Below are 15556 nucleotides of genomic sequence, written 5' to 3' on the forward strand. Positions count from 1 at the left end.
TGTGGAAGTGGTACAGAAATGGGTAACAGGCATTTCTGCCCAAGGAGCTTATGATCCCAAAGAGAGGGTGAAGCAGATTGTTTTGAACTTTTCACTGGTATTTGCTTGATAGTCTTGGTCTGATTGAAAAGAAGAAAACCCCCATTTATCTGATGTGAGGAGTTTCATTGCAGGAAACTTTGAAAGCAAGCGTCAGCGGAAGCCCACGAAAAAGCTCTTGGAATCGAACGATTTGGACACTGCCTTTATGCCAAAGAAAGAGGAGTGGACTCCCCCAAAGAAGGTACTTTCCTTCCAGCTCTTTGAAAACCAGATAGTAAACACCTAGACAAGCAAGACTGTGTTGAATAAGACATAGTACTGTAAGCTGTGATTTTGTTTTTCGTTGCCTGTGGGTCAGGAGCAAAGGTCCACCCTTCCCAAAGATATGCTGGTTTCTGTGTTTTGATGAGAAAAATCTGCTTAATACAGATGTGTTCCCTACCTCTTCCTGCTTGTAGTAGGATTGGGTAGTTTTGGCTGTAAAATACCCTCTCTTCATTGATTTATATGAAAAAGGAGTCATCTGGATGCTGACTGGGAAGGTGTGAAGAGAAGGGTTCTGTTCAGAGACTTTCTCTCGCTGTTACATTGCAGCATAGCTTGAACTTGAACTTGAGGCTTTTGTCTTTTTCAATCAGATTTAGTCTGAGCAGCATTTCCTTTGTTATCTATCGGATGGTATGTTAAATGCAGAGCTTGTAGTAGGATGGAGTTGTGTCATATGTGATACACTGTGCAGATGTTTGAAGAAAATGCTGTTCCTCTCCACTGAAGATGTCTCCTATGAAGACAGGCTCAGAGTTGGGGTTGTTCATCCTGGAGAAGAGAAGGTTCCAGGGAGACCTTGTAGTGATCCTCCAGTATCTGAAGGGGCTGTACAAAAAAGCTGGGGAGGGGCTTTTTAGAAAGGCATGCAGCAGTAGGACATGGGGCAATGGTTTTAAGCTAGAGAAGGGCAGGTTTAGATTGGACATTAGGAAGAAGTTTTTTTACTATGAGAGTATTGGAACATGTTGTCCAGGGAGGTGGTGCAGGCCCCATCCCTGGAGACGTTCAAGGTCAGGTATGATGGGGCTCTGTGCAATCTGATCTAGTTAAAGATGTTCCTGCTTACTGCAGGACTAGATGACCTTTAAAGGCCCCTTCCAAAGCAGTTTGTTCTATGAAATACTCAATATTCAGTGACATGGTTTGGGAGAAAGCAGCTTACAAGGAATTCTCATGTGATGGACCTGCACAAGACCTGTTGACACTGCTTCTAAGATTGATTTAACAACGCTTTTCCTCCTTTCCTTTTTCTCTCTGTGTGGCAGTCTTAATACAGTTATCATGGTTGCAGTGATGCCCAGGCCAACGTCATTCAGTCTTGAGCCCCGTAAAAATGTAAAGCAAGAAGAGTCTCTATGTTCCCAGCAGCTTACAGTGTGTTAGCAGCTTTTTTGGGAGAGCTCAGGAAACAGTGGGTGATGCTGGTGAGCACAAGACACAGCAGACTAGTGTTCCTCCCTGGCCTAGAAACTGACTTTTTCATGTGGAATGTGTCACACATACAAAACAAATGTTTTTCTTGTAAACTCTCTAATCGTTGAAAAATTAATGACCTGAACTGTAAGCTACATGTTGCAGTCATTCATAAAGGCTCTGAGTGGCTGAGCAATGTGCTCCTCTGGTTTGCATCTGGTGACTTGACTCTTGTGTATTTACAGGGTGCTGGCCCCTTGGAGAGTGACAGCTCTGAGCTCTACTCACCAGCCCACTTCTCAGATCTGGCGGAAGGTAAGTGAAGGCAGGGCTGTGGGGGTAGATTGCTGCTGACATTTGGACCAGTGCCTGTGGCTTTGTGTGTTTAAGGGCTGATGGGTCCTGGCTCTCGCTGCTCTCAGCTGAGGCAGTGGCAGAAGAAATAAATACTGAGCTTGCTTACCCCGGGTACTGTTACCTCTTTGATTTCTCTATGGAAAGTGATGATGGTGTTCCATTCTCAGTCTGGGTGTTTGAAGTAAACTCCTCAGCACAGGTGCTGTTATCAGTGCACTGTCTTTTGCCTGTTGACATGTGACTGCGTGCACAGGTGGCTGCCCTGGTGGCTGTGCAGTTACGTTGTCCTTCCTCCCCATCTGCCTTTGTATCACGTTGATGTGGACATGAGGAAGTTTTTATTGCAGTGTAGAGGGAGAAGGCAGTTATCAGCATTTCATTAGCAATGTAAGATTTGTGATGGTAGTATTTCTTCTTTTCTGCTTGAGGACTGTCTCAGGAAATTCAGGGATACTGTTCAGCAGCCCAGCAAAAGAAGCTTAAACCATCTCTGATGGTTGCAGGACAGAGGGCAGGCTGCCTGCAGGCTGGTATTGCTCCAGCCTGAAGCTCTCAGAAAGGGTGTAGAACTTGCTGGTGGTGCCTGTAGAGAGGAAATTATTTCTGGCTATTTCTTGAGTGGTCTTTCTGTTGCGTCCCAGCTTCTGAAAAGCTCTTGGAGAAGCAGCGGAAGCGGAAGCGCCAGCGCCACCCCTCCGCTGCAGTGCATTCCAAAAAGGAGAGAAATGAGATACGGCTGAGGGTCACCCCACACTCTGAGGTACTTCTGGGTCTTCCTTCATGTTGTTATCCCTGTAACTTGTCTACTGCTTCCCAGGGTACTTTGAGAGCCCCAGCCAGGTCACCTTGACTGGCTGGTTTGTCCCACTGATGTAGTTGCATGAGCTGGAGTTGAAGATACTACCTTGATTTAGTAGCAGTTTTGATGACTGCTTAACTTGGGCCCAGCTTTTAATCTGCTACTCAGCTAATTCTCCAGGAGGAGGCTGTTCTGATCTGTTGGAACCAGGTTTTGCCTGGCTTTGCATTTCAGAAAGTCCAACTGCTGCTGTAAAAGATCTTCTCTGGTGGTGGTGGGAATATCGCACTTTCACATGCCAATATGTAGCACAAGCACTAGACTGTGGACTTAACCCCTTCTTCTGCTTGCCCCTGCTTGCCAGAGTGAGCCAAGACCATGGTGGAGGGGATGGGGGGAGTGTCTGACTGCTCAAAGGAGCCTCTGATTACGTTCTGCTATCCAGCAGAAAGCGATCACTGGGGCAATTTGCTTCTGCATCCCAGCAGGGTTGGTGTGCAAATATCTCTGACAAGCACATTTTGCCTTTTAGGAATGAGCCAGGTATCACCCAAGTGTAGGGGAAGCAAGACTTTTCCTGGGAGAGGCGGGACACCTCTGGGCCTCTCACCATCGCCTCTCACTTCCAGTGGCCCAGGTTCAGCAGCAGGCTGTTCTGTCAGGATAGTCAGTATGTATTTCAGGAGCCAATTATAGAAATATATTGTTATATTTGTTGTTGTTACACAGCTTCCAGGAGAGCACAAACCTCACACCTCTAAGCAGTGCCAGGCAGCCTGCTGTTACTGCTTTTGCAAAAGGGCATTTCTGATGGGGATGATAAAGTGGGGAAATACCCCTGGGCCTTTCAAGCTTTCCTTTGATGGTTGGAGATCCTTCTGAAGTGTGCTCATCTGGAATCATGTTTCAAAGAAGCCTGTACAAATATCTGTGCCGATGCTGGGGGGCAGTTAACACTGTCTGCTGTTAGATACTCGTTGTGAGACTTGGCTCATCTCTGAGCCAGCAAATTCTCAGTGAATCTTCTATAGGGTAGAAAAGAGGTGGAAATTTAGAGCAGCAAAGCAGCCAGGCCGTGGCTCTGAGTCCTGCACTTTGCTGTTCGCTGGAGAGAAAGCACAGGGAGTCTTAACTGCCTCCCACCTTAGACGTCTGTGTTGAATACCTGAAGTTAAATATGGTAAGCCAGGCCAAAAAAAACCCAAAACAAACCCAAAAATAAAAACAACAAAAACCAACCCATCAATGCTCAACACCTTTTGCCAGCATCCATTTCTTGAGCCACTGAGGTGAGAGTGTTCAAGCCTTGGCCCAGATGAGTGCGTGAGTACTCATGAGTGCTGTGGAGATGCATCTGTGCTTTCATTTGGAATTTGGACCACAGTGGTCCCTAAGTGATTTTCCACACACCAGTCAAAGAACTCTGCTTTGTGCTGAACAGTGCTAGAAGAAATAGATGGTCTGATGATACAGCACAGTGAAGCCTCACATCCAGCTTCTTGCAGAGGAGAGCTGGACTGAACTAAGCAGCCTGTCTGTGGAGCCAGGACTGCAAGCTTACAACACTGGGGCAGCAAGAGGGAGAGAGAAGGGGATGGAAAATGCTGTTGAAATGGTTGTCAAGGTTGTGAGCCAAGGTCAGGCCAGACTTTTGAGGATGTGCCAGATACTGCAGCAGAGCGTGCTCTGAAGGAAGACCTGCCCTCTGTAGGAGGTATGTAGTTTTGCAGTGCCCATGCTAGGTAGGGGAAGGAAGGGGAGCAGTGTGACAGGTTCTTTTGAGCGGTGGCTTTGAATGGTGATCTCCCTGACTGTCCAGCATGAGTATCTGGGCTTGCCCATCCTGCCTTGCTCTGGCATTTCCTTCTCCATGGTTCTGGGAGCTTCATTTAAAATAAGGCAAAGATCCTCTGTGTGAAATATGCAGATTGACTGGCTGTGTGGAACCAGGTGGAATGGGATTAGGCTGAAAGAACAGGGCTGGAGCATGCTGTGGCACACTGGGCAGTGTGGGCGCAGTTGTCAAGGTAGCATTGCTGCTGTTGAATGCTTTCAGATCTGGAGAGGCAGTTGCTGATTAATGTTGTATGACTTCTAGATTTTAGTCTCCTGTTCCAGTAACACATGAAACTTGGCCATCAAGTTTCAAACCAAGGTGTTGTAGCAGCCATGGTAGAAAACAGTCACAAGGATGGAAAGATCAACTGGTTCTAAATCCCTTTGTAGCAAATTTGAGTATGTCTCCTGGCTTCCAAAACACTTACCCGTCACTGACCACAGTACATCACTCTGCCCCTCCTGATTTCAGTGACCGCAAGAGGGGCAGAGCTCACTTTGTGTCTGTAACATTGGGGCTCCAGCATAAACAGAAGCTACAGCTAGTGTTATTTGCCCATACCAGTAGCTGATTAGCCCTGCTCTTGTCCTGCATTACAGTGACCTGTGCAAGCCTGAGGTCACTGCTGAGCAGAAGGACCACCACCTGTGTAGGAAGAGGTGGAGCTGAGCTTTGCAGAGTCCTTGGAGCACTGGTTGCTAGTGCTGCTCCTAAGAGTATTCCAGGAGCAAGTGCAGGGCAAGAGGGCTGCCTTACAGCAGAGCTGTGTAATTCCTAGCAGAAATACAGCTGCAGGAGCAGAAGCATCATAGCACCTAGCTTGAGAAACTGCTGTTACACATGGAGGTGAATGTGGCTGTTGTCTTAAATGGTCTTTTTGCCAGTGCTTTGGAGACCTTTGCTTTCCCTCTGCTGGGGCTGCTAAGGTGGCAGCAGCTTAGGTACTCCTCATCAGTATTCCTGCAGGCTGCTTTGTTGCCAGCCTTCCAGCAAGGGTGTGATGGTAGTCTGTAAGGCTGTGCACCCTATGGTGTGCTGGACTGGCTGTAGTCTGGCTGGGACTTTGTTTTTTTTTGTGCTGAATAAAGGCAATTTATAGCTTTCATCTTTGTACTATGTGCTTTAATAGACCATCAATGTACCTGCGCATCACTGCTCCACAGAACTCAAGTGGCTTTGAGATGTCTGTAAGTAAAAGGACACTGTTGCAATTCAGGAATGAAAAAAAACCTCACCTCACTAGACAAAAGGAGCATTGTTATCTGACCACAATGCCAGGTCCAAGTTCTTCTAACTTTAAACCTCAGGCAAGTTTGGTCTTTATTTTGCCCAGACTGATAATGTGTTCAGAGGGCATTCAGTTCAGCTTATAAGCTATAGTATTAGCACTGATGTTCTCCCATACAGAAAATGGTGCAAAGCTCCCTCTCGTGTTTGTTAGCAGGACACCTGGCACCCAGCAGGCTCTGAAGGTATGAGAGTGATGGCTGCTGCTCCTGCCAGCAGTTTGAATTCCATACAAGGTCTCTTCAGGTGTACAGTTCATGTCTGGACATACACTGGGTTTGACTTGGTGACCCAAGGAGGAACTGACAACTAGCTGCAATGAGCTGAGCTATTAAAAAATGGCAGCGTCTTCAAAATGTTCTTGCTCAAAGCGCTTACCTGAAAGGCATTGCTTTTGTGCAGCATGAATGGCTGTTAAGATGTACCCACTCTGGAGTGGCAGCTGGGGCTGATGAGACCACTGAAGTATTGCCTAGACTGTGCCCAAGAGGCCTGGAAGCTGGTGGGCTGGCATTTCTTAGCTCTTAGTTGCCCATCCTGACAAAAGCAAAGGCAGAGCTGCCACATGCAGCTCCAGGACAGAAACAACTGTCTATGGGGTACCTGCCGCTCTCCTGCCCTCTAATAGCGTCTGGACAGGTCCCAGGGACACATTGGAAGTTCCACCTTGGGAAGCCTTATGGCAGGATCCCTCGCTTGGTTCGTGAGGGTGCAGTTGGGCCTTTATTGTTTGAAGCCCATCTTCTCAACAGGATGCTCTTCCACCAGCAGATGTTATGGTCAGTGCTGTGGTACTAGGATGGATTTTTATGGCATAAGTGCTCTGCTGCACTGTCCACTGTGTTACTGACTAACTTGTTCATGCTAACAGAGGTCTTGAGTATCTATGTGCCTGTGTTTTACATGGATTAGGACAGAGACAGGTCTGGGGAAATGTCTGGCTCATTTACTGGGTGACATCAGTAAAAATAATTTGCAGTTTCTCATTCCCGTGTGCAGTGCAAGCAGATACCAGCATGCAGGATGCTTCAGATTGTTCCAGCCTACCTGATTTGTTTCTGTGCAGGACAGCATCTTTCTTTCTGAGTCATGGTTCCTTCCTCAGAGGGGTTATGCACAGGAAAATAATTGTGTTGAATGTAGATTTTTAAATAATCTAGTAAACTAAGATGTATTGCTTTTTCTTTCTTGTGTTTTGGTGGAACGATATGGGGGATGTTGTCTCCAGGGTGGGTAACACACAGAGCCAACTGCCAAACATTATGTGTTCAACAGCTGAATTTGCAGTTTCCAAGTCAGGACAGGAACTGCTAACAACCCTGACTCTGGATTTCTGTTTTAAGGGGGAGACACTGGTTCATGGAACTTCTGTAAGCCCCAAAGAGGGTAATGAAGAGGGGTCAGAGAACGACCATGGAGTGCCTTCGTCTAAAAAGATGCAGGGGGAGCGTGGAGGAGGAGCAGCTCTCAAGGAGAACGTGTGTCAGGTAGAGTCCATCAAGCAATCGCTTTGAAACTTTACCACTGTAAAGTTTTCTGTAAGTCCTGGGACACAGTAGCACCCCAGATAAGCCCAGGTAGTCTCAAAGTGCTTATTGTAGAATTAACAAGTTTTTTGTGCTCTCAGCTGAGCCTTTCCTCTGAGATTGCCTCTCCAGCTAAAGTTCACAGATGTTAGGGTGATGTGACCAGTTTAGGATTAATTGTAGCTGATACATGGTAGCAAGGACTGGATGGCAAATGGCCACGCACAAGCCACCTGAATTGATTGACAGAAGGAGAACTTAGCATTCTTCTGCAGAAGTCTCTGTTACCAGTTCTGGCCAGCACATGGGTTGTTGCTCTTTGAGGTGAGCTGGGGAAGGAGGTTGCTTGGAACTGAAATTGTGCTGCTTTCCCTGCAGATCTGCGAGAAGCCAGGGGAGTTGCTGCTGTGTGAGTCTCAGTGCTGTGGTGCTTTCCACCTGCAGTGCCTTGGGCTCTCCGAGATGCCAAAGGGCAAATTCATCTGCAATGAGTGTTCCACAGGTATGGCAGCTTTTGTGAGTGCAGGACAGGGTGCTTGCTGCATGCTTGCCTGGTGCTTCTTTGCTGGAGTAATGTGCCTGCAGTGGGGCTGCTAACTGCCTCTCAGTCCTCTGGTTGGTTGATGTTTGGTAATTGTTACTGCTGATTCAGGAATCTGGGTTATGAAGAATCCGGGATCTGGTGGGAAAGAGAGGGTAAATTCTTACCTGGACTTAACAGAAGGAGGGCTGGTGGAGAGGATGAGTGGAACAGGCTAGAAAGGTGGGGGGAATGTCTTTAGTGAGGTTGTCAGTTTTTGGTTTTCTTCTTGTATTTCCCTGGCCTGAAATCACAACTATAATAATAATTCTTTTCAACCTAGAGCTTTATTGCAGCTGCAGGCAAAACCAGCCTGGTGCAGAGAGCTTTGGGATGGCACAGCAGGTTGGGAAGGTGTGCTGTGCTAATACACAGCCTGATGAAAGGATCAGGTCTTCATTTAGCCCTTCTGTGCGACTGGTGTTCATCTGCTGCTCTTGCTCCAGGGGTCCATACCTGCTTTGTATGCAAGACCTGCGGGGAAGATGTGAAACGGTGTCTGTTGCCTCTCTGTGGGAAGTATTACCATGAAGCCTGCATACAGAAGTACCCCCCCACAGTCATGCAGAACAAGGGCTTCCGATGCTCCCTGCACATCTGCATGACTTGTCATGCTGCTAACCCAGCAAACATCTCTGCCTCTAAAGGTACCAAAACCTTCTCGGGTGGTCTAGGGGGTGCAGTTACAAGCTTTTTCTTGATTTCCTGTCTACTGTTCTTTATGTTGATACTCTGTCCTTGTCATAGTGCTCGCTGTGGGAATAGCTTCTCTTGGGAGTGGAAGGGGGTGGCCTCGGTATGCGAAGTGGTTGCTCATCGGCACTCCTCGTGGTCAGACATGGCAGCTGAAGTGTTGTTGTCTGTCCAGACTCGTGGATGCCTGCACGTCTGGTGATACCACATGCCTCACTGGAATTCTGAATAAGTCTCTGGAGCTGTGTGGGCACTCTCATGCTTCTCCTACCTGCTTTTGACTGTGCCAATGCTGCAGGCAGTGCCTGTTTAGCAGCACTGCCTATCAAGGCAATGGCACAGAGGACAGCATAGTAAAAACCATGATACCATTCTTGATTAATAGTGCAAATTCTTATCTTATAATAGTGACACCCTTGGGCTAAGTGTATCAGGCAAATACTTGTTTGAGCTGTTTGCAGTCATATCTTTATCTCACATGATTAAACTTAAAGCTTTCATGGGGCTGCCTTGTATATTTGCTTCTAAAGCTGCCTTTCTTTATATTCTTCATCTTAAAACAAGTGACAGTAAGACCAGCTCTATTTTTATTCTTGGAGTCTGTGTTGAAGTCGTTAAAGTTGTCCGCTTCCCCACTAAATGGTTGCTGCTTCACAGTGGTCAGCTTTACCCCTTTACTCCTCTCTCTGTTTATGGTCTCCTGTGGGGAACTGAAAGCAGGCTCTCAAAAATCTGGGGTAAATTAGGCCTGTAGACAATTCTAAATTCTCCCTTCTGGAATTTCTGGTTAAAATCTGATAAAACGGAGAGACAAATGCTGATGTCTTCAGAAACTACCTGGATTGCTTTCATTATGTGCAGCTAACCACTTAGAACACCCCCTCTGTAATTACTGTCTGAGCTGATTTACTAATTATTTGTATATGATAGGAAGCAGTCCCAGTCTGTGAACTCTTGAACTGTTCCTGCATGGCATGCAGGAGGTTTTTCACTTCTAAATAACTAATTTTTAAAATTTACATACAAATCTTACGTATTAAATGTAGTTATATATATAATTTCATAGGAATCTATCAAGTATGTCATGGGTGGTCTCCAGAAATTAAAAGCCAGTTTCCTTTTTCCAAAGATCACCTATAGTTACTTGTTCTGAGCTTGGGTATCAATAGAGGCTAGTGTTGTCAGGAAATAAGAAGTCATCCTCCAGTAGAGGTTCACTGTGTTCCTGGTATCTTCTGATGCCAGGTCGCTTGATGCGCTGCGTGCGGTGCCCGGTTGCCTACCACTCCAACGACTTCTGCCTTGCTGCTGGCTCTGTGGTGCTCGCCTCCAACAGCATCATCTGCCCCAATCACTTCACTGCAAGGAGGGGCTGCCGCAACCACGAGCACGTCAACGTCAGCTGGTGCTTCGTCTGCTCAGAAGGTGAGATGGTTTACACCAGGGAATGCCCTCACAAGAAGTCATTAGATCAGGCAGAAGCTTTACCTGTCCAGAACATGCCAGTGAGGACCACAGAGAAGAGATTGCCTTCCTATCCAGCCCCATTTAAGTCCAATGTAAGGCTAGGACTTTTTCTTGGAAAGGTTCTTTTTGCAGCATGAGTAGGGTGCAACTTTTGAGAAGGGCTCACAGAAGAGCCTCTTGCCCTTTTCTCTGCTGTGTCTGTCTAGAAGTGTGGAGTCCAAGGCTTCTGCACAGTGACTGATGAATTCCTCTTCTTTGCAGGGGGCAGCCTTTTATGCTGTGAGTCGTGCCCGGCTGCGTTTCACCGTGAGTGTCTAAACATTGAGATGCCAGAGGGAAGCTGGTATTGTAATGATTGCAAGGCAGGCAAAAAGCCACACTACAAGGAAGTAGTCTGGGTGAAAGTTGGGCGCTACAGGTAGGTGAAGGTAGAACAGACTTGTCCCCATCCTTTCTTCATGCAGTGCTCATGGTGGTTGGGGTGAGAAGCTGCTCCCCTCTGCAGGGTACAGTGCAGCAGTCTCTGGCATTTTTGCATGCATGTAGTAGCTGGTCAAATGCATGCTTTTCTCCTTCAGAGACCTCTTGTCTACCCACCAGACATGCTGGTAGTCGTCACACACATTCTCCCCGTCATCATGCAGTAGCGTACATCTTGAGGTGGTTGGAAGCAAGGATGCCAAAGATTCCGTTTGCACTTTCCTGTGTTGCAGGTGGTGGCCAGCTGAGATTTGCCATCCTAGGACAATTCCTGTCAACATCCAGAAAATGAAACATGACATTGGCGAGTTCCCTGTGCTGTTCTTTGGCTCCAAGGATTACCTGTGGACCCACCAGGCCCGAGTGTTCCCTTACATGGAAGGTGATGTCAGCAGCAAAGACAAGATGGGGAAGGGCGTGGATGGCATATACAAGAAAGGTAACTTGTCTTTGTCCAGGGAGATAAATGTTCTTTTTCTCTTCCTTCCCATTTGGAGAAGTGGCATTCTTCTAACAGAGAAGAGTGTCTTCTGTAGCTAAAGTGAAATTAAAGTTGTAGACTGAGCTGCTGCTTATCTATCATCTAGTGCACTCAGGAGTGTTTCTTTTGGTTTGACTCCAGAGAGGGAGAAGGGTGCACAGATCTTGAATGCTTCTCCAGCTCTGATATCCAAGTGAGCTGCTGCTTTGTCAATTTCCCTGTATCCACAGTCTTTATCTGTGTGTGAAAACGTACTTGGGAGTTGTGAATGTGGCTGCCTGACACCTCTGCCCAAAACCAGGAAAGTCAGCTGACAGTTTGGATGCTTCATCTCACCCACAGACAGATCCCTTCCTGTAACTCTCGTGACTGCTGTACTGCCCTGACATTTTCTTCACCCTTCTCCAGTGAACCTCTGGTGTAGGTGGTCAGGGAGGTTTGCTGATTGAGCTGTGAGTGTTGGGCAGATGTGGCAGCCCAGTTCCAACTGAGCGGAGGGAGTTCCATTGTAATGCAGCTTGTTGTCTCACTTAGCTCTTCAGGAAGCTGCAGTAAGATTTGAAGAATTGAAGGCACAGAAAGAACTGAGACAGCTCCAGGAAGACAAAAAGAATGACAAAAAACCTCCTCCCTACAAACACATCAAGGTGAGGGCAGGTGGATTTGGTAAGGGGTGGGAGAAAATTCTGAGCCATTGGTGCATGTGATTTACGTGTAATCGGAAACATTTCTGCTGTTTGGGTGTCTGGCTACATTTCAAGGTTGTTTTGGGCCTCTGGGCATCTTGTCATCCTCCACAGAAAGGATCTGTGTATGCACAGAGCTGTATGAAAGCTGGAGACCAATAGCAGAGGTATTCTGATTTACTGGAACAGATCTGGACATCTTTGTGCTGTTCCTTGTCAGTTGTATGGTCTGAAAAAAGTCCTTGAGGTTGGTGTATGATGGGAGATGGTCAGGATGTAGTGGAGCAGAGCGCCCCACTGTATCTTGTTTCATCTCAGCTGTTTTACACATCTTTCTGTATCAGTTGGTGAAATACTAGAAGTATCAGTACAGAAATACTAAAGCAGATGTGCTAGCTGGAATATTAAGCACTTGCTGAGTTCTGAGGAACCCTTAATGTTTAAGGCTGTTCTGAGATAGAATTGGAGCAGCTGTGGAAGTCCTAGAGGATGGACGTGACTTGAGAGCTGGAGCCATGCATGTGCTTGAGATATGTGTCCACACTGCTTAGAAACCAAATGATTCAGGGACTTTTTCGTTGGCTCTGTTTGCTCCTTCCCTTTTGTATGTAGCAAACCAGGAAAGCTTAACTGATTGCTGGCACCACTTGGTTCAAAGCAAGGATTTCTAGGCAGGCAGGTATTATCCTACATAAGTTTCTGTACCGTGTAAAGAGAGCAGCTGAATGCTGTGGCAGCAGTATGGGCCAGGCAGATTTGAAGTAGTTCCTCATAGGTATTTTAAGCCTGTCTCTGGTCACAGAATGCAGGAACTTGAGAAGCAGTTTGGAGACTTCAAAAACCCCTTTTAATACAAATAATAACAATTATGGTCATCAGCCATGACACCTGGGGCCTGGCTGCAAACTCTGTCTCTGTGAAAGCAAAACCCTTTGCAGGAGTATACGGTGGACTGCTGAAAGCATCTGGGTGAAATGGCTGAGGCTGTCTACACCTGTGCTGTCCTTCTAAGGAGATCAGTACCTCAAGAGTCTACATCAAGGAGCACCAACACAAGAGGCTGCTGCAAAATACGCTTGGGATCCTTTATCATATGAGGAATGTGCCTAGTTCAAGCAATGACCTGCTTTGGAACTGCTTTTGTACCAGCAGTGTCCTGGGGGAAGCCTGCTGGGCATGCTTGCAGTGATAATGCCAGAGCTATCAGCTGTCCCCCCAAGCAGGGCACCTCTGTTTACCCTGGTTGGGGATAGCCCTAATCCTATGTGTCACTGTTAATGAGGTGATAAACGAACAGTTTGAGCAAGAGATGGGAAGCAGCAGAGGAGAACCCGAGAGTGATAGGAAGGTTAGAAGTGGGAGGCAGAACTAGGAGGAACAGGAGATTGTGTTGAAGAGATTAATCAAGTGTTTCTACAGAGTTTGCTTTTAAACAGAGGAGGAGGATTAGGGCTAGGCCAGCCTCAGGCAGGCTGCCAGCCTCAGGCAGGCTGCCAGCCTGGAATCTTTGCCTGGTGGGTGGGACTAAATAAATTGTGTGGGGCTGGAAAGAGGAAAGGGAGCTGATGGTATTGCTCACCTAAACAAAGAACATCAAGGAGCTTTTCTTCAGTGTCTCTTTCAAAAGTCCTGACTCTCTGTTGCCTACCTTTCAGCGTTCGCTGCCTTTAACCAAACCCAAAGGACCCTGCTCATGCCACAGACACGCCAGTCGCTTCTCCACCTGGTGCTGCGCTCTGCTTCCCTCTGGAGCGGATTTTAGAGAGCTCCTTGGCTTAACTCTGAGCTCCTCTTTGGGCCTTCCAACCCCAGCCCTGTCTGGTTTTTCTTTCATTTCCACCTGCAGGACAGTTGGGTAGGGAGCTAACTGCTTGTGGCCTGGTGTGTAGGTAAGCCCTCTGTACTCTGTCAGGGGCATGCCCGCCTGGTTCTTGTAGCGGCAGCTGAGAGCACAAACCAGCTTGAAGGTAACAAATGAAAAGACGAGGGCTGTAAGGAAAAGGGTCTAGCACTTGGAGACTGACAAGGTGCTTCTTTAATGCAGAAAATGGCTTGGTGTTGGTCACAGGTATGGTGTGCACCCAGTGAGAGTGCCGGGCCACCTGGGCTGAATGTAGGCACAGTGGTGATGGTGGGGGGACAATTGACAATCGTTCCTCCGTCTGTCTGGGATCACAGAATACACAGAGCACCAGGTGATGCTAATGGGGGACCTGTACCCTCTCTAGCTCTTCCCTCTAATCATGTGCCTCTTGAAACAGCATGCCCAGAAGCACACATGTGCCTGTACCTGTGTCCTTCTGCCTCTCGCTGTGACTAACACGTGCTGCAGCTTCTCAGCTCATAGGCAGGGGTTGAGTACAGAAGTGACTGTCAGGATAACCTGTTCTTAAGAGCTAACATCCTCCATGTGCATTCAAGGTGAACCGGCCAGTGGGCAAGGTGCAGATCTTCACTGCAGACCTGTCCGAGATACCACGCTGCAACTGCAAGCCAACAGATGAGAACCCCTGCGGCCTGGACTCGGAGTGCATCAATCGCATGTTGCTCTATGAATGCCACCCCTTGGTGTGCCCTGCTGGTGAGCGCTGCCAGAACCAGTGCTTCTCCAAGCGGCAGTACCCTGAGGTACAGATTTTCCGCACACTGGCACGAGGCTGGGGCTTGCAAGCCAAAACAGACATCAGAAAGGTACATACTCTGTTTCTGCCTGTGTTTTGTTTTGTGTTGGTGTTTTGTTTTGTTTTTTTTTTCCCCCTCTTGTCTCACTTCTCTTTTGGTCAGTGTTAAGTTCAGTAGATTTGAAAAATTACAAATTTAGGTAATTTGAAGGCTTCTTGCCATAGAATGCAATTTAGGAAAGAAACGGATGAACTTAACTTTTTTCCAGATCTGACAAGAGCATTTTGACTGAGCTAACTAAGAAAATGGTTTGCATGTTGGTGTCCCATTGAGTAATAAAGATGATTGTTTGAACTGTCTACTTATATGGATGATGGACTTCATGAGTACACCAGATCCCTGGCTTGGAAATGGTGCTCAGGATTTCCCGATGGGGAGTAGTGATTATATCTTCTCCTTTTTGAGTAGCCAGGCAATCTCTTGGAGATGGCTGTTATTATTAACCAGTTAAAACACTTTTTTTTTTTTTTTAGCTAAAGAAGGGTGAAATGAAACAGGACAATTAGCATAGTAGGAGAAGGTCTGAAAAAGGAGTAGGGACAACATGCTATGGGGGAGGCCTCAATATCAGAAGGAAAAATTCATCTGTCTTGTCTAGGCTTTGCTGCCTGCTGGGATATGTTAAAGGATCTCTCTGTCATTCTATGCATTTCAGTTTCAGCAGACAGACTGGAAACAACACAACTCAGTTATTTAATGGAGGCTTCTTCTAGCTGCAGTGGAGCAGAGCTGGGATTCTCTCTGAGGGTTGAAGTATGACCTCTGCAGTGCTGCACTGCAGGCAAACTCCATGGATTCCCTGCAGGAGCAGGTATCCTAGGTGCATCATGCTCAGTGCAGTTGGTCCCCAAAGGGCAATCATTTCCAGCTGGATTGCAGTTAGGCAGCGCTTTGAGCTTTGCAGCAAAGATCTGTTGTTGTGGTTTACTTTTTGCTGTCCCTGAGTGTTAATTCTTTCCATAGCACAAAGAATAATCTGAGGACTGTTGTTGCTTTGATTTATTTAAAGTTACTTGCTGAGTGTGTGAAACAGATGTATGGTTCAGGGCTCTTAGTGAAGGGCATTGTTCAAATTGCTGTAAAGCACAGAAGAAGAGTAAAAGGTTTCCACAAAGGAAATGGGAACTAAGTTTTAGCACAAAGGTGGACGTCCCTCCATCTTGGAAGGGAATTCGTCT

At 47.0% G+C, this 15556-nt stretch overlaps 1 protein-coding gene across 1 annotated transcript in view; it reads left to right on the plus strand.

The window, feature by feature from the left end:
* The window catches only part of NSD1 (nuclear receptor binding SET domain protein 1), a 62926-nt gene that overhangs the window by 31097 nt on the left and 16273 nt on the right, over positions 1-15556 (plus strand). The window contains exons 7-17 of the mRNA XM_054389245.1: positions 174-283; positions 1749-1818; positions 2502-2620; positions 7127-7270; positions 7688-7811; positions 8336-8536; positions 9828-10007; positions 10311-10467; positions 10763-10968; positions 11545-11657; positions 14118-14387. Coding sequence (XP_054245220.1) covers positions 174-283; positions 1749-1818; positions 2502-2620; positions 7127-7270; positions 7688-7811; positions 8336-8536; positions 9828-10007; positions 10311-10467; positions 10763-10968; positions 11545-11657; positions 14118-14387 — 1694 coding nt within the window. The remainder of the gene's footprint in view (positions 1-173; positions 284-1748; positions 1819-2501; positions 2621-7126; positions 7271-7687; positions 7812-8335; positions 8537-9827; positions 10008-10310; positions 10468-10762; positions 10969-11544; positions 11658-14117; positions 14388-15556) is intronic.

The sequence above is a fragment of the Indicator indicator genome, chromosome 18 (genome assembly GCF_027791375.1).
Source record: "Indicator indicator isolate 239-I01 chromosome 18, UM_Iind_1.1, whole genome shotgun sequence".
Classification (NCBI taxonomy): domain Eukaryota; kingdom Metazoa; phylum Chordata; class Aves; order Piciformes; family Indicatoridae; genus Indicator; species Indicator indicator.